This window comes from Melospiza georgiana, chromosome 7, assembly GCF_028018845.1.
Source record: "Melospiza georgiana isolate bMelGeo1 chromosome 7, bMelGeo1.pri, whole genome shotgun sequence".
NCBI lineage: Eukaryota > Metazoa > Chordata > Aves > Passeriformes > Passerellidae > Melospiza > Melospiza georgiana.
The window spans coordinates 24819381-24842025 of record NC_080436.1 but is presented as its reverse complement, the minus strand read 5'-3'; the positions used below and the strand labels follow the sequence as shown (position 1 = coordinate 24842025).

Below are 22645 nucleotides of genomic sequence, written 5' to 3'. Positions count from 1 at the left end.
CTCTCAGGCCAGCTGCTTGATAATGCAGTGATAAATCCCCTTACAGGACCAGGATGTCAAGGCCCACATAAGATAGTGAGGAGTTCAGGTGTGAAGCCAATGACAGCCACAAAAATACTTCTAATAAATGATATCCATGAGAAGAGACACTTGAACTACAAAATATCTTTTTTTTATGGAACTCAGATTTACTTCCTTCAGTATGTTTTCTCAATGACAGATTGTGACCTTTCTTAAAAAAGTTGCATGGTTTTCTTGTTTGCATTTCCCTAATGTCAGCTGCCAGCCATCCAAACTTTTTATGTGACCTGCTTGAGTAAAGGTACCTTCTCTGTGGGCAGGTACTCACAGATCATTGTCAGGTATTCTTCAAATCATGAATCATTCTGTCACAGTTTAGGCTAGTTTCTACCATTAAAATGCAAATAGAAGTGGAGGGTTTTACTGGGCTCATTGGTGAGTAAGACTAATGAAAAAAACAGTTGATATTTTGTCATAGTGTGAGCCACAGAAAGTGATAACCACTGGTGAGTCAAGATGCTATCAGTAGCTACTGTTTGAAGACTACCTGGTTTTTGAAACTTAATGCCAAGGGAGGGAATGAATGAGTGGACCAGGGATGAGACAGAAGGGTTACAGAGAGAAGACGGAAGGGAATTCAAAAGAAGCAGCATGCATTTGAGGGAGGAAAAGGTCTAAGGAACTGCCTTCATTAGTATTAACAAAGCAAATCAAAGGAAATTTTATTTAAGGTAAAGGAAATGATTTTGTGTGTGAAATACTTTCTTATGGCTGAGGGCCTTTATCTAGTTGGAGAACAGAGATGAGTAAATTCAATAATATTATTTCAGTAATTCAGATTGATGTTTTTAGGGTTCAGTCTTCCTGGACTATGGTTTTTTTCTTAACCCAAAGCAAGTAATTTCCTTGCTGGGGTTACATCACTCTTCCATCTTGTCTGGCATTGTGGCCAGAAAAATCAGAAAACTTCTCCAAAATGAAAAATTCTCTATTAATCTCATCAAATTAGATTCTGCAAGGTGAGTGGTGCCTTGAAACAGGGAGTTTTGTTACTGCAGGGAACTGGAGCTTTCTAGGCCTGTCCACTGCTCTCCTTTCAGGTATGAAAATTCCATGCTCTTGCTTTAGGCGTTAATGGATAAGCTGTCAAGCCTCTACTTTTACTGTAGTGCTTTTTTTACAAAGGGACTGTGTGTAGTTTTGCACCTTCTCATCATGTGACTTCTCTAACCCTATTAACTGCTCCAGTCCTCCTGCCACCAGGAGAACCCAAGTAGCCTGTATCTCTTCTTTTTTCTTTAGTTTCTGGAGAGTGAGGAAGAAGTGGATGTTTACATTGATACAGATGAAGAGTTTTGTAATGGACGAATCACTATCTTCAATGGTTCAGGTCCACCCTATTTTCACAGTTACCTCTACATGAAAGGTAAGTGGATTTTGCCAAAACCATGGATAGATGGGGTCCAGGAAGCCTGCTTTCCTCTTCTGTTTGTCCAGAATCATCATCTTTATTTGCTCTTAGTTCTCAGTTTATTCTTTTTTTTTCCTTCTTCTTTTATTTAAAAAAGCAAATAGAGAGAGAGCTGGATGACAGAGATGTCTTTGCTGCTGAGACTTCATTGTGCCTACTTGGTATGGGCTTAAATGATTCATTCTCAGCTATGAAACTGAACTCAGAACAAAAACACTTGAGTAGTGCATGTATTTTGCTTTTGTTTCACTAGTTTTGTTCTGTTTTTTCTATGTTTGAAATTAGGCACAACTTTGTTTCTCTTCTTCAGTTCCTTTTTTTGATGTAGGAACTGAAGTGGCCACTATTCCTGCCTGGGGCAGGCTCAGAGTGGAAGCATGGCCCCTGTTGTGTGTCTGCTGAAGATTTGCTGCCTCTCTTTTGCAGGAGGTCTCATGAACCCGTGGCGGCGGCGCTGGTGTGTCCTGAAGAACGAGGCCTTCATGTGGTTCCGCACCAAGCAGGAGGCCCTCAAGTCAGGCTGGCTCTACAAAAAAGGAGGAGGAATGTCAACCCTGTCGCGCCGCAACTGGAAACGCCGCTGGTTTGTGCTTCGGGAGTCCAAGCTGATGTACTTCGAGAATGATAGTGAGGAGAAGCTGAAGGGGACTATTGATATCAGAAGGGCAAAGTGAGTGCAGAAAGAAATCCCTTTGATGCCCAGTATGCACTCTCTAAATCAGTAATGAAGGGTCCGGTGCTGCTGTTCATTGGCCTGCGTATCTCCCATGCTACTTGGAGAAACAGAAACAAAGGAGGGAAAAGGCAATTACAGCATCTAGTTTTACTCTGGAGGGAGTCTGTGATTACTTGATAGTTCTTTTCCCAGTCTTGCCTTTCATAATCCAGCAGCAGCTCTTTCCAAGCCATGGATGGAGCGAGACCAGGAGGGGCTAATTAAGTACATACCCCATGCGTTCTCTCCTACCCAGACTCCATCTGTTTTCTGCCTTCTCCAGGCATTTCACAGAGGTATTATGAAGCTCACAGCGGGGTTTGAATTTGGCAGCATGTACTGTGCCTTTTCCTGAGTCCTGAATGCTCTTTCTGCTGCCATAGTCAATTCCTCAGCTCCTGCTGTAAGAAAGGACAGACTGGTCACCTATTAGCATTATGCAGGCCTGTAAAGTGCCAAAAAGAATGGCACACCCGACTTTGTAAACAGATCTCTATATCAGCCTCCCTGTTATCTCTTCTTCCATTTAGTCTGTTGGTGTCTTGAAAATCTATATAATGCCTTAAGCTTTGGTTTTTAACTGTACAGATCTTTTTAAACATCTTGATGTGTATTGGCGGAATTTTGTATTTCTGTTGGAATTACAAGCCATCTGAACCAAGTGCTTTCCCTTCTGTGTGGTGAAGGGTATGATGTGAAAGAATCAACCAGATGGAATTCAGGCCTGTGAAAGGTTTTTAGCTTTGGCTCTTGTGCTTTCTTGTGTTCCAGAGAGATTGTGGATATTCATGAAAAGGAGAATGCCTTGGACATTGTGACAGAAGACCGAGTTTACCACATTGTTGCAGAGTCACCAGAAGATGCCAGGTACAGCAGGGAGTTTTGTTAGGTTTGTTCATTCAGTGCAGGCCTGATCCAGCTACTCATGGGGGAGTTTTAGAAACATAATCAATTCTCTTTTACTGGAGAAAATGGGGGATTTGTTCCAGAGTGTCATTTCGTGATTCCTGGGATGCATCACACCTACTTTGGGGACTTGATGTTACAGCTACCAAGGTTGTGGTTCAGTCTGGCAGTCACAGGACTGCCAGCTTCTCATGTGGCTGTGAGCATGTGGAATTCAAGGGTTACTTCAGCAGACACACAAACCTTAATATAAACTGGAACATCTAATAGCTGATTTATTTATTTAATGGAATCTTGAATCAAACAAAAAGTCTATTCATGTTGTCTGTAAATGATTGCGAGAGCAGCTGGGTTTTATCCAGGAGACAGAAAAAGGCTGCAGCTTATCAGAGTCTGTAGTGTCATCTGATAAAATCTTCCAAGTGCAAAGTAAACAAGTGACTCATGTCCTTCCTTCTTGGCATCCTGGCCAGACAGTGGGAATCAGTTGTTTAAGGGCAGGTTGGACAACCTGTCCTGGCTATGCAAAGCCAAGTTAGGAGGTTACTGTCCCCAACCACTCATGTCTTCCTACTTTTACCAAGACTTTTGCTCTCTCAGCCCTGACAGTGTAACTGTTTCTCTGATCTACTGGTTCTGTGAAGTTATTTAGGGTTTATTATTATTTTGGTGTAGGAAAGGGGCAAGGTGTTTGGGTGCAATTTAACAGAAATAGACTGAAGAACAGCCGCATGGACAAGAAAGGGCAAATGTACGGAGCAGTGGTGGAAGGAACAGTAACTTACCCTAGAACCACAGCTGCAGTAGGCATGCCCTAAGATAACACTGCAGAATTGTTAGGATGAGTGTAAACCAAATGTGGCCTCTGCCTATGCCCTATCAGTCTCTCTTCTGAGGGAGAAGAAAGCACCAGCACTCACAGTAGCAAAGGGCAGATTAGCAGATGTCCTAGAGTATCCAGTCTGAGAATCCTCCGTGAAGTATGGATGTTTGCTGATCTCACTGGAAGCTGAAGATAAGAATCTGCTTTTTCTGCAGCAGTGATTAGCCTCCAGATATGTCTGTAAGAGAAGCCCTTTCACAGACAAAAAACTTCACTTCCAATTCACTTATAAACAAACCCATGATTAATTGCCAGCCATATGACTTTCAAGTTTAATAGCAGATCAGAGAGAGACTAATCAAGGAGGCTCCCGGGCGTCTCTAGGACTCTAGGGCAGGAAGATTCCCAGCTAACCCTGTTTTTACAAGTGCTGTATGCTGTTCTCAGTCTGCTGACATGGGCTCCCTGTAAAGCCACTGCCTACTTAAGAGTTCCTTGAATAAAAAGTGGAAAACTGGATTTTGCAGGAGCAGCTGTCAGTGGGTTGAAGAACGTGCACAGAATTTTCATGGATAAATAAGGAGGAAGGAAGAAATTGGAATCTGGTACGATCAGCCCAAAAGATATTTTGACATAGCATTCAGGAAATTGTGAATGAAGAAATTTTCCCACTGAAATCTTTCCAGGTTCCTTAATTTGTGTTCTCGAGCCAGTTTCACTACTGAAAGTTTAACTGTGATTCTGTTTTGGTTGGCAGTGGTTGGTTTAATGTTCTGAGCCGAGTGCACAGCGCTACAGCACAGCAGCTGAGGGAAATGCAGGATGAGCAGGCCAATCCAAAGAATGCTGTGGTGAGTTACTGTGCAACCAGCCTGTGGGCATGCTTGGAGCCCTCTGTGTTTAACTATTTGTGTGTGTTTTTCCAGCACATGCAGTGCTGTACTTCTTAAGCAGTGTAAGAAACTGGACATTGGTAATTATAAAGAAACAGCAAAGCTGGTAGCAAAGAGGGTAAGCAGTAGAGAACATGGTGCTTGTTATGGGTTGCTCAACTTGATGACAGATAGCTCTTTTCAGCTGGAGGAGAAGAGGGAGGCTGCCTCACACAGATAAAATGTCTTTGGGTGCAACTAGTCTGGGTCACAGTTATCCAGACAGAAGATAGCAGTTGGGAAAAACGGTGTATTTATGTAATTTTGCCAGTACAGAGATAAAAGCTAAGGTTATTTCAGACCTTCATAATACCCTCTGGAAACTTGTAAATGTTTTTGCTCCAGTCCTGTGGAGCCCCTTGCATGTCTTGTGCTGTTTAAGGAGCAAAGATGACTCACTTGTACCTTTCTGGTGTGTTCATTTCTACTCAACTTGTGGGAATTCAGATGAATGGTTTCAATTCCAGTCCTATTCACAGAGGAGAACACCTGTAATCTAAAAGGCAATATATGTATTCTTCACTCTACAGGGAACCCTGGATGTTGGGCTTATTGACTCTGTCTGTGCCTCAGACAATCCTGATAGGTAGGTACAAAAATCTGACCATCTCTTAAATCAGAAACTCCCTACAATATTTTTGTGGGTAGGTCCAGGTTTCCTTTGGGGTTTGTATTTGTTGAAACTCATACATCTCTTTCTCTAGACAAATAAACATAGCTGAAATCTGTAGCTTGTTTCAACCAATGTCACTTCACAGGCATGAAGTCCATATATGTATTGTCTTCAAGTCAAAGTTTCTCCTTCAGCTCCTAAAAGTGAAAACAGTATAATCTCAATGTCAGAAAATTATAGTTTTATCTACCACTAACATTGAACAGATATGTCCAGCAAAAGCAGCGCTTCCATTTTTTCAACAGAGTAATTTTGAGTTAATTTTGTAGATTCAGGGGAAAGAAACAGCATTGTGGAAGAATAATGGATGAATTTAGAAATTGTATTAGTCTTGATATCTTTGCAATGCAGAGCACAGACCTTTAGTTAGTTTCAGAGAAGAGATGATGGGATGTTTCATATCCCTTTATGTTAACATTTAATTATTTCCCACATATTAACAGGTTCAGCCAGGGCAAAGATACTCACCACAGTGCTGAAGTAAAATGTTAGCTATTAAGTTATTTATCTCTGTAGTCTGGGGACAGAGCTCTGGGCTCTGACACAGGTTGCTAGGACTTTGTTTTTAGTAGTTTAGAAAATGCACTTCAGAAATGAACTAAGATTTCCTTGATGGAAACATTTTAGGCAGTTCTCAGCCTGTACTCCTCATAATTAATCTGTGAACCAGTGAAAACTAGGAACAAATAGTAAGCTTAACAGTGAAAATTTGTTTCTGTGTGTGCTGATGTATGCTTTTCTGGAAAATCAGTGCTTGAAGCAATGTTAAACAAATTCTGAGGAGAATGCTTATTCTCAAACAACATTTTTATGCAGCTTATTTTGATCTTCCATAGATTTATGCATTTTTCTAACTGAGCTTGATTGCACCTTTTGCTTCATACTTGCATTCTGCTTTTCAGTTTCTCTATTTTCTCATAGAAACCTGATTTTGCTTTCAAAGATTTATGAGTCTATCCTCCTAGAACTGGTCATACTTCTATTTTTCAGTTTTCCTGTAAAGCATAAATTCTGTACAGAATTGTGAATATTCTTTTGGTAAGATACAGTTGCAGGGGAAGGACAAAGTCATCCAGGAGCAACACAGCAATTTTTCCTCTGTTTTGTCAGGATCAGCTCATCCTTTGTAAAACCAATCTCAAACATGTTGCAGCTGATCCTACTGAGACCAGTGTTTGCTGTTGCATCACTGATTTTAATAAGTACAAGGAGAATGGCTGTACCAGCTCAGCCCAGTGGTACAAACACTGGTTCACTCCAGTCAGTCAAAGTCCTTTGCTAATGAGCCAAGGACATTTAACAGCTGCTTATTAATTAATTAATATTTTCTAGTCTTTGGAAGTAGCATTTGAAAGATATTTAATTTCATTTAGCTGGTCTCTGCATTCATCAGTTGACAGAGCCACTGAAGAAGAGATGATCTTAAGTATTTCTGCACTCCTTTGTAGTTCATATTCAGAAAGTTTTTCTGTTTATGGGAAGGTAAAAAGCATGACTCTGGGTGTGCTGTGAGTTATTTGTGTGGTTATGACTAATTTTAATGCTTTTGTTTTGTGGCAGACCGAATTCTTTTGTGATCATCACGGCCAATCGCGTGATTCACTGCAACAGCGACACTCCTGAGGAAATGCATCACTGGATCTCCCTGCTGCAGAAACCCAAAGGCGAATCCAAGGTGGATGGCCAGGAGTTCCTTGTGAGAGGTGAAAGGAAATACATGCCATTACATGTGAAACTCATCTTCTACTTAAAATCTGACAGGGAGATTTGATTGTTGCTAACTCAGTCTAGGGTTTAGCTGCTCCCCAAAAACTGTCATTCTCTGCCCCCCCTCTACCTGCCTGCCTGCTGCTTGCCATGTCACGTGTGTGCTAGCCTTGGCTCTTATCTAATTCCCTGCCAGGTGGGGGAAAAAAAAAGGCTTCATATGTTTCATTTTCTGATGATAGTTCTAGCCTATTTAAACATGTCTGGCAAATGCCACCAGGGAGTAGGAAGAAGCATGGCTGCTGATGAGGAGCAGCTGGCTTAGATGGACTAAAACATGACACTGTGGCTTTTGTTGGCAGCTCAGTTCCTTCTGACACCTGTCATGTAGAGAGGGAGGGAGAGAGATCTTTGTGGGATTGCTGCTGTCCTCAGCTAAACTAACTAACCTGGTTAGGGTAGACAAAGTGAGATGAGATAAATTCTCTGGGATTGAGCAAAAGCTTTGAATTACATCCTTAGTCGGAGCTTACTTGAAGATGGCGGAGCATGAGTAGGGATCACACATATATTGCAAAATATTCACCCATTTATTTTAAATATTTTTAAATTTCCTCTCTACTTTGAGCTCATCACATGGTCTTATATGTATGAAGACACTCCTGATCCAGTCTGTGGAAAAGGAAGTGGATGAACAAATTGCCTTGTATCTTCCAGAAATGTCTATGAAGAAATAAAGGTCATGGAGTGGTTGTGGCAAGGCAGAAGGACAGGAATAAAAGGGTCACCAAAATGTGGCAAAAGCCTTCCAGCATAGTCTTGAAAATTTCAAGGAGATTGAATGATACAGAGGAGACTATAAGACAACAGTTTGAGTACCTTAACTTCAAAATACTTAATTGCAAGTCAACAGTTCCTTTTATCTGGTATTGTTCATTAGTCAAAGAGGAAAAAGAAATGATCCTTTGGGGAGTATGCTCTGCTCTTCATAAGATGTCTCTGTAACAGCAGAGTAGACACTGTAGACAGAGTAGACACATAAAAGCCTATATTCAGTAAGATCTATATATTTTTGGTTTTTTCTGAGCCTCTTGGTTCAGTCCCACTGTTTTTGAATATTTTGCCTTGTGGGTGGACATTGCTTTTTACACCTCTGAGTAGAAAATTATCTTTTTGACAGCTTTAGCAATGCAGGCTGTAATTTTTTTCTATTGAAGATTTTCTTAACCTTTTTTTCTTTATTTTCAACAAATCTAAAATGACAGTGAAATTATTGGTCCTGACCATGGGAGCAAGAGATGCACGTAATGATATGTTTGTGTTTCCGTGCCAGGCTGGCTTCATAAGGAGGTTCAGAGCAGCAACAAGATGTCCTCCCTGAAGATGAAGAAGCGCTGGTTTGTCCTGACCAACACTGCCCTCGACTACTACAAGTCCTCTGAGCGCACGGCGGCCAAGCTGGGGACGCTCGTGCTCAACAGCCTCTGCTCTGTGGTGCAGCCCGATGAGAGGGTCTTCAAAGACACAGGTGAGAGGGAGAAGGTGGTAAAGGGCAGGCTCCAGGTGTGCAGCACCTGAAGAGGGGATGGTGCAGGGCTGTAGGGGTGTGGCATGTTGAGAAGGCAGTCTGGATGTCACTGAGGCTTTGTGTGTAGCAGCGAACGTCTCTGCCCACAGACACTGTAAGAGATTTGCAAAGTGTGCAAAGTGCCTCACACCTGACACAGGTACACAGTGCTGATGTTTCTCACTGAGTAGAGCCACTGCTGATCTCAGTGTTCCCCAGGCAAGGTAACAGGTGTGAGTTCCTGTAGTTGACAGTAATTATTATTATATCTCCAGAACTGTCACTTTGTAGCGTGACCTGCGTTTGTCTCTGGGGTCAGTGTTAACCTGTTAAATAGCAGCCATCCCATACACTGTAAGGGATGTAAAGTGCATGTGTTATGGTACTCAGTTTAATAGAAACAAAAGATAGCAAAGGCCTGTGTTTGCTTTCTGTGCAACATGACAGAGTTCTGGGAGGGCAGGATCTGGCATGATCCTCCATTGCTTGCCTTAGGAGTTGGAGGGGAACCCAGGTTATGTGATAAAGGGTGAATCCCTCATACAAGGGTTGTGAACCTTAGAAAAATACTTGAAATACTGGACATTTGAATACTGGAGTTGTTTGGGATACATGGGATAAAAGGGCTGGAAGTATTTAGTAAAGGGAGATGAGAGGAAATTTATTCTGCTCATTCACAACAAAGTGTCCACATTTTTGGTATCAACAGATGTCTAGAGCTGCCTTTAGCAGATAGAATTGCTATCACCTTGACACATTCTCTCAGGTTGTCAAACATATTTTTGAAAGTTCTAAGAGTTGATTTGGCAATCTGACTAGGTGCTGTGTTTAGAGTGGTCATTTTCCAAGTGATTAACAGGATGGTGTAGTCCAAATGCTGTCTGTGAAAGTGAGCTGCCTGGTTGGCAGGCAGGTAGTCAGATTACACTGCAAGATACTTCCATCTTGGAAAGCTGTCTTTGTACCAAAATCTGGACTGGGACTTGCCTATTGATAAATCTGTTTTGGCAATGGGGCTGTTAATGTCTATCCTAGAGGATTTTAACCAGACGCACTGTATATTGCTATGAAAGCAGCAGGGCTTTTACATCAGCCACAAGCTACAGGCAAAAAGAGAATCAACGATCTCTTAATAATCAAGTCCAACCACTAGCCTAACATTGTCAAGTCCACCACTAAGCCATGTCCCTAAGTGCCACATCTACACATTTTTTAATGCCTCCAGGGTGGTGATTCAACCAATTCCTTGGACAGTCTGTTGGCAGTCCTTTCCTCTTGTCCTGTTGATTGCTACCTGTGAGAAGGCACAGACCCCCAGCTGGTTACATCCTCCTTTCAGGTAGTTGTAGATAGTAATAAGGTCCCCCTTGAGCCTTATTTTCTCCAAGCTGAACACCCTCAGCTTCCACAGCCACAGAACTTGTGCTCCAGCCCCTTGCCCAGCTCCATTGCTCTCCTTGAGAGCTGATCTGCTCTGTAGCCTTCCCTGGTGTCAAGGCTGACCTGACGGACCTGTGGTTCCCCAGATTCTCCTTCTGGTCCTTCTTGTAGGTGAATGTGACATTTGCTAATCTCTAGTGAGCTCCATAATAGGGCAGCCAGTTTCACCTTGCAGCTTTGTTCTCACCTTTGTTTCTGGCAGGCTACTGGAACATCATCGTGCATGGGCGGAAGCACTCATACAGGCTGTACACCAAGCTGCTGAACGAAGCCATGCGCTGGGCCTCTGCCATCCAGGGGGTCATCGACAGCAAAGTGCCCATAGAAACACCCACACAGCAGCTCATCCGTGACATCAGGGTAGGTGGCATCCTGCTAGTCCCTACGTGACTTGGGAGCAGCCAGACCACTACTGGCCTAACACAGTCATTGCTGAGAATGTGGCAAAAAATGAGGTTACTGTCTTAAGGGGAGAATGAAAAAGGGTAAAAAAATAAATTCACACAACTGTGCAACAAAAAAAAGAAAAAAAAACATTACATGAATTTTATTTTGCTAGCTGGTCTCCATAAGTCTAGACTACGACTCTGTGCAATTAAAAATTGCATGCAGGATTACACCATTGAGTATTTGCAAATCTCTACTCCATCCTTTCCGCTCCTAAGCATCCCTCAGACACAAATACAAAAAATTCCATTCCTACCAGCCATCTGACTTTGATATACCCTGAAGTTCTCTTCATACCTTAGGCTTGCATGGTTAAATATCAGAGTAAAGGGGAAAGATAATATCCTTAAAAATAGCAGAAATTTTACCACAGGAGAAATTTTTGAGAATAAACTTGCCAGCAACTTTGGCAAATAGACCTAGAATCATTTAAGAAGACACACCAAAGCAAATTCCAGAAGAGGTGTGTACTCTAAACTAGATGCAATTAGATAGTTTTTATTTAGGAAGAAAGAGCTGGGAGTGATAGTAGAAAACGGTGGAAAACATCAGCTCGAGGTTCAAGGACATTATTAGGAAGAAGTCTAGGACAAAATGCAGAAGAATGTGATCCAGTGTGTATGGTAGTGACAGGCCCAGATTTTGAACACCGTGGAGCATTTTGGTTGTTCATTCTGTAAACACGTATAACACAACCAGACAAGCTGAGAACAGGCTCATTATTACACACTGGAAATGGTTGTGGTCAGAAAGTCCATTACCCATGTCCTGTTGAAAGCTTGAAGGACATAGGAGAGAGGGATCATGTCACATGTATTATGCACGCCATGCCTGAAGGCAAAATTCTGTGCTTGGTGACTTGTGGAATGAGGTAGCATGGCTATTCTTGTGTTTAATTTTCAGAAATAATGTACAGGGTAATTTCTAGATACAGATTATGCTTTGATCACTTAGTCTCTCTAAAGATGCTTGAGCTTGAGCCTAGATGTGTAAGGGCACCCTGCAAAGGACTGTGTCTATTTGAGGGTAATAATTTTTTGCTTTCTTTTCCAGGAAAACAGCACAAACTTTGAAGTAGTGGAACAGACATATAGGAGGAACCCAATCTTGAGATACACCCAGCACCCCTTGCATTCCCCACTGCTCCCATTACCCTATGGAGATGTCAGTGTCAACTGTAAGTATTTTACCCAAGTGGCAGAATCCACTCACATTTTGAGGGTCACTGAGGAGCCTGAGCACCACAAAATGTGCCTGTAAGCTCTCTCTGTGCAGGTGAAGTCTGTTTGGGGCAGTGTGGCCCACAGGGTTCAGGGAGGGAGCAGGCCCTTTCTCTTCCTTTCTTCTCTGGACTGTGTTCATTTTCACTGCCTCTTATGGGATCATGGAATCTTAGGGTAAATGGGAGCAGATGGTTTTATCATCCATCCAGGGGACATGCAGCCTGTCTTCCTTTAGCCACAGCTGGGTTGTGAGTGGCTCCATTGGAAATACTACAATAGGATTACATCTTGCAGCTGGCAGTGGGGTACTTTTTCTACGGAAGTTTTCTTACAGTTCTTACAGTTTTCTGCTGCAAAACCAGATGAAATGAACCCTTTTTTCAAAAGTGTCAGAAACAAGAAAGAGCTAGAGTAATGGGCCACCAGAAACCAAAGTGATTTGTTGATGATTACGGACTGTTTGACATACTGAAACTGAAAGCTGGTGAAGAACTATAGAAAAATGTCTCTTTGGAGTGACTGAGCCACAGAATCTTTAAGAAATTAATTTCAGTTAAAGCAATGTATTTGGGAAAAACAGTCTGCCACACAGGTAGTGATCTAGCTGTGCTTATGAAAGTGAACATCAATTTACATAGCTTACGAAAATGTCAACTCTAGTGGTACAGTTCTGAGTACAGAAACAAAACAGCTAATGTAAGGTTTTGAAAGCTTAGAAAAGGAAAAATAAAGTCTTTGTGCAGCTGTATATGTATCATACACCTGCATCGTGAGTACAGGAGACAGTTTTGCGTTCTACATCTCATCAAAGATAGAGGAGATGTAAAAACCTACCCAAAGATGATCAAAGGTACAGAAGAACTTGCCTACAATTATGTGACTAAATAGAGAGCAGGATTCTTCAGCCTCAAAATGAAATTTTTAGGATCAGAAGAATGTCATGGAGAGAGTGAAAGGATATTAGGTCTGTCACAATCCAATTACATGGCAGATTAAAAGCACAGAAAAGGAAATTCTGAAATACAGGAAAAATACAGAGCAAACACACTGTGGAACTTACTTTTTAGAGCTGTGTCTTTGTATTGTACAGTTAATACATGGCCACAGGGGAAGCAGTGGCTGTACAAGAGATTCAGAAGGACCTGAAGCCCAAGATGTGCACAGGAGGATGCAAGTCTGCCTCTGAATGTTATCACACATGTCTGAGCAGTTCAAAAAGCAGACATTTAGGTGCTCAAAAAACTCAGGTTTTGGTGTAAGCATTTTAAATCTAAACAATAGGTATAAGATGCATTTGTGGTACAGCAATTTGCCTAAGTTCTCTATTGGCCCAGGGGTCAAAGCTAATACAGACACAACACAGAATTTTGGAATTAAACAAGCCAGGCTTCAGTGGCCACATTCCATTACTTTGGTTGCAGACACTGAAGCCTGAACTAGATTTCAATGTTCATTTCCCTTAAAAATATTACTCTGCTTTTCTGTGCAGTCTATCCAGAAATGGATTGGGAGTGGTGAACAAATCAGATGTTGGCAAATACAAATTAAAACTACATTTGAACATTTGGAGAGGAAGCATTGATGAACTTAAAGTATAAATTTAAGTTCAGGATATGCAGTAATGCTCAGGTTGCTGTTCTTCCATGACAGAGGAGTAGAGTTGACTGTAGTACTGCTGGGCCAGTAGAAAATGACGAGATGTTCACCTCTTGTCACCTTTGTGATTGTTCCCCAGTGCAACAAGAGAAGGGTTACAGCAGCTTACAGGATGAAGCAGTGAAGATCTTTAACTCCCTTCAGGAAATCGAGACAGTGTCTGACCCCATACCCATTATCCAAGGCATCCTGCAGACCTGCCATGATTTAAAGCCCCTCCGAGATGAAGTGTACTGTCAGCTCATCAAGCAAACCAACCACATGCCACATCCCAACAGTGCTGGCAACCTGCACCACTGGCAGCTGATGACCTGTATGAGCTGCACTTTCCTGCCCAGCAGAGGGATCCTGCGCTACCTCAAGTTCCACCTCCGAAGGTGAGCGTCTCTTTCATTTGCACTTGTTTCCTTTGCTCTGCTGATCTTCCACTGCCTGTTGTAGTTACCTGTCTCAACCAGCCTCCTACCTTTGCCCAGTTCTCACCACCAGCTTTTCTCTGTACTCAGACTCCCCTCCTTGTCACCCATCTGTTGTGTCAAAAGGATGTGGAATAAATATAAGTTACCCAAACAGAATACCATGAGGCTGTGTTGCAGTGGATTTACAGCTGCTTACTAATGTACATATAGATATTATTAAGCTGCAGGAAAGGTGAGATCTGTACTTTCATACTCATGGAAATCTGTCCTACCTTGCAGCTGGCACAGGTAAAAAGCATACTATGAAGTAGGAGAGAGACTGTAAATCCAATTTATATTTTTCAAGATTTCTTTAACGAAGCACATAATGCTTGCAATTAATATTTTTAATCTGTTTTAACCTCCCATTTTCATGATCTAAATAATTTACATTTCTTCCCAAGTCATCTTCAGCATCTAATGCAGCTTTACAAAGCAGTCTGCGCTGGGCCTGATCTGCAACTGTGTAACTTTGCTCCTTTCCTAATGATGAGCAAGATCAATAAAATCTATTTGATTCCTTCCAAGCTAGGAAAGAGTGATATGAGTTTTGTGTCAATATACCAAATAGCTATATCCATGGCCTGGGTCTAAGAGATGCAGATACTCCATGGAGCCATTTCATTCTTTTATCACTGAAGTTGAAAATAATGTTATACTTAGACCTGCTGATCTTGGAGGGAGGAGAACAGTGTACAGGCATCTGCTTTCTATCTTCTTAATTCTCAAACATACTATAGAAGTGGCTCAGTCACAGTCAGCAAATTAAAAAAACAACAACAACAAAAAAAAAACAACCGAAAACATTAAGAATAAATAAAAAAGTTAAAAGTTTACATTTGATTTCACAGTTTTTATTCTCAGTGTTGTAAATTGAGATTGTCAATCCTACTGTCTTCAGCTGTCACTAAACTCCTGAAACTTTGAACTGCTTATTTCATACATTGCTGAGAAATGCCACTGAAGTGACTTTCAAATTACTAGTAAAAGCAGATTGTATTGTTTAGGAAATGAGCTTGATTTTTGTGTGGTTGCATTTGACATCAGCATCTCTACCAAACTCTTTACTTGCAGTTGTCTCATTTCTAGGGTAACGTGTTGTTCACTGTGTAATGGGATTTTTTTTTGCTTCTCTTTCATTTAGGGTAAAAGATCTCTTTCCAGACTCAGAAATAGATAGGTATGCCCAGTTCATAAGTGATTCCCTGAAGAGAACGAAGACAAGGGAGTTTGTGCCCTCCCAGGAGGAAATACAGGCTCTTCTTACCCGTGAGGAAATGGCCACAACAGTGTATTGCCATGGTGGTGGCTCCTGCAAAATAACCATCAACTCCCACACCAGCGCTGGGGAGGTAATGCATCAGTGGGGTTAACCAGATGTGAGCACATCTGTGTCTGGAGAGTGAGTCTGTTGAAGAGACACCCTTTTCCCTTTTATTTCCAAATTTTTTATTTGTTTTAATCACAACTCTTTTGCTATTTCTTTGGGCAAAGTTCAGCTTATTCTACAAGGCCAGGTTGTAGAGTATCACTTGAAAACTGTTGCAAAATCTAAATGCTTCTGGTGTTCTGCCCTTTGTCTGAAACTTGCTAAACACAGTTTTCTGGACAAGGAGAGATTCCAGTTCATAATGGAATCCTTCTGAGAGGGTTATTCCACCAGTAATCATTAGCAGGTCAGAAGCAGGATTCCAGGTTGCAGTAGTCATGTCCGTGAAAACATTAGTGCTAAACAGAGCAGAAAGTGGAATTGTTACTAGAGGAACTGAGAATGTCACCGTGACATCTGAATCCATTATGTGCCTATGTCTTGTGCAGAATTCTAATTCCCCCATCCTCAAAAGGGTAGGGAAGATTGAAAAGATTCAGAGAAGAAAAGCAAGGATGATCAAATACAAGTAATGACTTCATTGCAGGGAATGATCTTTTAGGGTTAGAATTCTTTAATCTGAAAACATGGTAATTAAGGGAGATTAAATGTGATGGAGATGTATGAAAGATAGGTGTCCTGAAGAGGAACTGATCTTCATTGTGAAAGGGGGAGTGATGCCACTGTGTGATGTGTCTGGTTTGGCAGGTGGTTGAGAAGCTGATCCGAGGGCTGGCGATGGAGGACAGCCGCAATATGTTTGCGCTCTTTGAACACAACCAGCAGGTTGACCGTGCTGTGGAGAGTCGGGTGATTGTGGCTGACATCCTGGCCAAGTTTGAGAGGTAAAAGAATGCTTCATGAAACATTTAATTCCTAGTTGGATGTAACACCGGATTTCAGAATCTCAGATTACCTTCAGATTGTGATTTGTGCTGTGAACATTCCAGGACCATGGGTACTTCTCCTTACTGGGTTTTCTCATTCTCTGTATATTTTACAGACTTGCTGGCTCTGAAGAAGAAGAGGAGGAGGGACAGTGGCAACTGTATTTTAAGCTTTATTGCTTCTTGGATATTGAGAATGTTCCCAAAGATGGTGTGGAATTTGCCTTCATGTTTGAGCAGGTAAGCAAAGTCTGGGAGAATGATTTGGTTTCCAGGATGGCAAAAGCACACAAGAGGATACAGAAAACTGGTTTACCTTTCATTAGAAGTGGGAATTCTGTTTGTAGCAAAAGAATTTAGTGTGTTGGATTTTTGTCTGGAATCTACTAACAGATAGACCATGGAATTTTCTAGGGAAGATGAGTATTAGAACAAAGACAGGAAAAGCTAGCAAAGGCTTAGAAAAAATGAAACACTAATAATTTTTTTTAAACTTGGTCTTTACCTTTAGAAGGCAGAGAAATTCAGGTACTGATTTGTGAGAATCATTAAAAGTAGCTGCTTGCAGAACATAAATGTAAAGGAAACTGGAACATCTATCTCTCTGTCTATCTGCAAATCGGCTTACAAGAACAGCTTATCCTTGGGGTGTTACCAGAACTAACTAAGAACCATCTTTTGGGCAATTTCTTTTGATTAACAGAGAGGCACTAGCAGAGTACTGCAGACAAAGGAAAGGAGAATGTAGTTGACAATATTTATCTTCTGAGTAGTCTAATTTTTTTAAGTCACTGTGTTCTGTAGCACAATGATACTGGCAAGATCAGAGGTCACACTGGTATGAAAGAGCCTTGCAGCTGGGAAGTAAAACAAAACCAACTGGAGCACCCAGCTGTGTGATTTGTCCCATCTGTATTACTTCAATGAACACTGACCTTGCCTCAGAAAATCAGAGAAAATTACTGATTCTGTGTTAATGGCAGTCAGTCATGAAGACTGAAACTCACTGATAGTCAAATGCATGGCGTGCACATCACTCAGATGATGGTTCCATTCTTGAAATGAATCAACTCCCTCTTGACAAGGCTTTCAGTCTACACAGCTTTAACTGGCAAAGAGAAGTAACAGTAGGGAGAGTAGGTGTTACCCAGACATAAGATGGATGTGCAAAAAGCCCCATTAATAGATTGCACAGAAAAACAGGCAAAGGGAAGCAAGAAGATGGTGGAGACATCAGGTGAAGGAGGAAGATGTGGGAGGTGCTTTTGTGTAATGAAACTGAGGTTGAGAATCTTGAATTTATATAATTACTCTAGTGTTGAATATAATCTTCACACAGGAGCTGTAGCTGGTACAGCACAAAAACAAATTGCTTCAATTCTCGTTTTGTCCGTCTGTTCCAGACCTAAAAGGTTCTCATTGTAGGACTTTTTGTACAGGATAGGAGCCCCTCAAAGATCTCTGTCCTGTTCATGCTTGCAGAAAGGGGTGTTCCTCCCCATATGAACCACTTGCAGACTTTGACATATTTATTCCAATGTCTGCTCCGACCTCCTGAATTATGTCTGTCCTACTGGGATCAGCAGAGGTTACAGGAATCTCTGCATGCACCCACATGTGCATAAAGTGTACTATTGTTTTCTAATGAATTTGGGGCACTTTTTGTTTGTAGGCTCATGAAAGCCTCATAGCTGGTCATTTTCCTGGCCCAGAGGACACTCTGCAGCGTCTGGCAGCTCTGCGGCTGCAGTACCTTCATGGAGATTATTCCAAAATAAGCTGGACCCTTGATGGAATCTACCCAGTTAACAGGCTGAAATCCAAAATACTGCACTCAACAAAGAGCAGCAGCAGTACCAGTCACACTCTGGAGAGGAGGCGGACCAGCTTCCTTGAAGGGACGTTGAAGCGTAGCTTCAAGACAGGGTCTGTAAAGAAGCAGAAGGTAGAAGAGGAGCAGATGATGGAGATGTGGGTAAAAGAAGAGCTTTCAGCTGCTCGGGCAAGCATAGCACAAAAATGGACCAAGCTGCAGGGGCTCTCTCAGCATCAGGCCATGGTGAAATACATGTCCATTGTAAAGGAGTGGCCAGGTTATGGGTCAACCCTCTTTGATGTTGAGGTGAGTGAATAATAAATTCCTAAAACCACAGCTGAGGAGAGGTATCAGTCTGGAGAACAGATAAAGCTGTGTGTAACAGGTGGGAATTTAGGGAAGTGGATACATTTTGCCTTAGTAATCTCAGAGAAAGCCTGCAGTATCACAGTCCCCAAGAGTTATGACACAGAGAGCACAGAGCAAGCAAGGCAGGGCATCCTGGTAAATGAAGGGAGACAATGGATTCCCACTTTGTTAGAATAATGGTGGAATGGGGGAGGAGAGAGTGGTTTAAGAAAGTGGTGGCTAGCAAAAGTCAAAGTAAAGCAAAGCTCTGCTGTTCTTGCCAGCAAAAAGTGCAGTCCTGGTCTGCAGCAGTTCAGCAGAAACTGGGCAGACTGAGGCGTGTTCAGCACTGTGTCAGCCTGCTACAGGCAGAGGCCACGGTTCAATTCTGCCAGTTTGGCTGCTGCCAAGGTGGATCACCATGGGAAGTTGGTTGCCTGCATTATCTGTAAAATAAGAAGTGGAATATTGACTTGCTCCATCACTTTAAAATCTGATGACAGCTGTTCCCTATTACAATTATTTATTACTCAGCTAGTATTTGACTCACAGCTGTGTCTGAATCTTTGCAGCAGGAGTGCCTCCAGCTGCAAGTTCATAGATTCTGCAAGTACCCTGGTTTGTGTATGGAATTGAAACGTCCTGTAAGAGCTAGAAACAGAGGGCTTTTTCTTGAATGGAAAATTATGTGATCCTCCACTGCATTTATGCAAAAGGTCATATTTCTCTTTCTGCAGTGCAAGGAGGGTGGATTCCCCAATGATCTCTGGCTTGGAGTCAGCACAGAAAATGTGTCTGTCTACAAACGAGGGGATCCTAAACCACTAGAAACTTTCCAGTATGAGCACATTGTTTTCTTTGGAGCACCACAGCCCAACACCTTCAAAATTACAGTGGATGAGAGAGAAATGTTCTTTGAAACCTCCCAGGTACGTGAAAGCACATAGCCACTTCAGTTAAGCTTCAAGGGATAGAAGAACTCTTGACTAGTGGACTACACAGCCAAGGGAAAACATGAAGGGAACTTAAGCCTAAAGGGCATGATACCTCTTCTTGAATACAGGGATGAACAAAAAAAATAGGCTGGTTAGAAAGTGAAGGAGGTTGATTGGTATTCCAGTGCATCAAGAGTTTCCAGTTCTGGGTGGAAACTCTGGCTCTTCAGTTTGGCTGTTTTGTTTTTTTTTTTTCATTCCTTTCCAGTAGATGAATGGGGAGTTTCACACACTTAAAAAAATGATTTAGTAGAATGGGAGTTCCTTTTCTTTGAGCTAAAAATATTTTAAAGTGTTGCTACATCAGAGTACAAACTTGTCAAGCCTTTCTCTTCTTACTGTCATGTTCACATTTAGTATTAACATGCAAAATTGATTGTGTCATGACTTTGGAAAACAGGAATCTCTTCCAGCAAAATGTCCTATATGCCTCAGTGAACTGAGGTTTTCAGAGTGCTTATGCTGTGTGCTGTGTTCTCTCCCCAGGTGGGTGAGATAATAAAGATCATGAAAGCGTACATCAACATGATCGTGAAGAAACGCTGCAGTGTCAAATCAGCCACCAGCGTGGACAGCCATGCAAGCATCTGGACTAGGTGATACGGATGAACTGGCACTAGTTTAGTCATGGGTGTCTGCAACTTGCCAGCACAAGTGTAGCAAAGATGTTTTTTAAGAACTCAACTGACTACTGTATTTAAAGCCTAAAGTGACATCTACAGTACCATAGGATTTGCACCTCTGCCCAAAGACATTAAACAGTTACAACTGTTGTGAAATACTAATGGCCCAAAACTTGTTTTCCCCTTGCCTGTTTGATGAACAATGTACCTTAAAGAAGCAAAGTCAGAAGCATCCTTCTCCTCCGTGTCCTCTCTGCTGCTTTCACTGTCACCTGTCATACTGGCAGAAAAATTGACAAGGATCATTTCTGCAGGACAGGAGACAGACTTAAGCTTCCTTAAGAATTTTGAATATGCAGACATCTGGGATCATGTGATCACAGCATGGTCTGCTGAAAGAATATTTATTTATTTTGCAAACAAATCTAAAATATAAATCACTGTGGGTTTGTTTTTTTTTTTTTTTTTTTTTTTTTTCAGGATATACTAACAATCTGATCTGGTCTTAAAAAGCCTTTGTATAATTGAAGTCAAGTGGTCAAAAGAGATCAAACCCTACGCAAGAGAGCATTAAACAAAGAAACAAAAACACCCAAGGTGGTTGTTTACCTTCCAATAAAAGTTCATAGGTACACGACTGTAAAAGTGGCACTTTCAGTTAAACTATTAAATACTCCAGTCTGGGAGAGAACCTCTGGGACTAGCACCACTGAAACAGGCCCTAAGGTCACTCTTCAAGCAGTGCCTCTTGCATAAAAAATAATGACTGCTGTTCTCATGTACAGCCCACGAGGGGAGATGGTTTTAGTAGCATTTCCAGAAGAGCTGCTCTTCACAAACTCCAGGTATTAGATGGAGGTTGGAGATTTGTGGTGAACAGCTTGCTTGCATTAAGATCCTTCTTTCTTTAGGGAGGCTTTTACGTGACTGGGCTCCCTGAACTTAGTTTTAAGTGAACTGTTTCCTACTGAGTAAATAGGTGCCTAGATAAATTGTTACAGACAAGATTTTTACTTCCTCTTTACTGCAGTAAGCAAAAGTCAAATCCTGAATCCATCCCAAATTTAACAAGAACTGCTCACATCACTGAATCCCCAGATCCCCATGCAGTCTCCTCTAGGTCCTTAGTCCTCAGCAGAACTTGAAAACAATTCTATTTTGCCAAAACAACTGCTTCTTGGAGGTTTTTATAGCTACCTGCAATTTGAAGAAGCAGAATTTTTTTCTTCTCTATGAAAGACATTCATCTTCAGTTTTTTGACTTCAGAAAGTTGATTTAATTGTTTAAAACAATATTCACTATCAGTTCCATCATAAATTAGTTGCATTAACAACCAAGAAACCTGGTGGTGAGCAAAATTCCATGACCCTTGTCTAGTCTTGGGATCCCAGAATGCAAATGCCCATGAAACTGCAGAGCTGTATTTAATGTGGGCCTTCTTCCACATTTAAAATTGGCTGTCTCCATTTCTGTAGTAGCAGCAGCTAAGGCCTGTTAGCTATGGAACAGAAATTGCATAGTAAAATAGGTGTCAGTATGCAACAGATTCCATTCCAATTCATCATTAAATTGTGCCAATATTATTAATACTGTGTTGCAGAGCACTGGTTTTGAGGGTGACAGTACAAGAAGAAATACTGTACATAACCCCTGCTCCTCTCTCATTTCCACTACACTGCAGCATGTGCAAGCACACCGGGCACTTGCTACACAATCAGTCAAAGAGGGTGGCCCCTGCTGTGCATCATCCCTCCAACTGGAGTTTTGCCTTAAATAGCATCACTGATGGAGCCCACAAACACCCCCTTGTTGTCACGAGGAATTAAAAGATGACCAGGTCACAGATGGGAGGGAACAGGAATGCAGAGGCCACCTGAGAAGCAACACTTTGTATACACTGCATACACTGGCTCAATCTCTAATGTATCAGACTAGGCTTGATTATCCATGTCCTAACTCTGCACTAGTTCTGTGTTCTGGCTCTTGGGTTGCTGCAGGCAGCTTGAACCCACTTGAAACATAACTCTCACTACTATTTGTTGTAATTTTGCTCATTTCTATTATAGAATTCCTTCTTCTGTCTTTTTTAATTTGTAACTGGCTTTACAAGATGAAAGTTTAATAAATTATTGGATTGCACAGGCTGTATTCACTTACAGGCATTGTGTGCCCATGTTGAGGGGTTTTCTCAGAGCTTAACACTCGGAACATGCAAGTGAAAATCAGGCGACACCAGCATGAGGATACAACAGCCCTTCCTCCCAGAAGCAAGTTTTGGAAATAGAAAATAGTTTGCTGCTAAAGTGGGGAAGGTTTGTTTGCAACTTCTGGTTTTCTCTGTGGCTGTCACACCCTTGCCCAGTGGGAGATGTCCCACTGGTTCTGAGACAGCAGAGCAAGGAATTAATTGTCTCCCAAGGCCCAGTCTGTGGCATCAGCTCCATACCTTCTCATCAGCACCTCCAAAGTCACTAACAACAGAAAACCACTTCTGGCTCAAATAAGCTGCAAGTTTGCACTTCCCACACAAGTGCATGGCTGGGTCACGGTACTCACCTAAGAGCTTG

At 41.8% G+C, this 22645-nt stretch overlaps 1 protein-coding gene across 2 annotated transcripts in view; it reads left to right on the top strand.

Annotated features, from left to right (window-relative positions):
* The window catches only part of LOC131085683 (unconventional myosin-X-like), an 89503-nt gene extending 67286 nt beyond the window's left edge, over positions 1–22217 (top strand). For both annotated transcript variants that reach the window (XM_058028099.1, XM_058028100.1), the window contains 16 exons: positions 1324–1447; positions 1919–2162; positions 2979–3074; positions 4694–4787; positions 5399–5454; positions 7102–7244; positions 8582–8776; positions 10458–10615; positions 11756–11879; positions 13661–13958; positions 15184–15391; positions 16117–16253; positions 16412–16535; positions 17968–18417; positions 19197–19388; positions 19941–22217. In XM_058028099.1, the coding sequence (XP_057884082.1) occupies positions 1324–1447; positions 1919–2162; positions 2979–3074; positions 4694–4787; positions 5399–5454; positions 7102–7244; positions 8582–8776; positions 10458–10615; positions 11756–11879; positions 13661–13958; positions 15184–15391; positions 16117–16253; positions 16412–16535; positions 17968–18417; positions 19197–19388; positions 19941–20054 (2757 nt within the window). In that variant the 3' untranslated portion in view covers positions 20055–22217. The remainder of the gene's footprint in view (positions 1–1323; positions 1448–1918; positions 2163–2978; positions 3075–4693; positions 4788–5398; positions 5455–7101; positions 7245–8581; positions 8777–10457; positions 10616–11755; positions 11880–13660; positions 13959–15183; positions 15392–16116; positions 16254–16411; positions 16536–17967; positions 18418–19196; positions 19389–19940) is intronic.
* Positions 22218–22645: the final 428 nt, after the last annotated feature.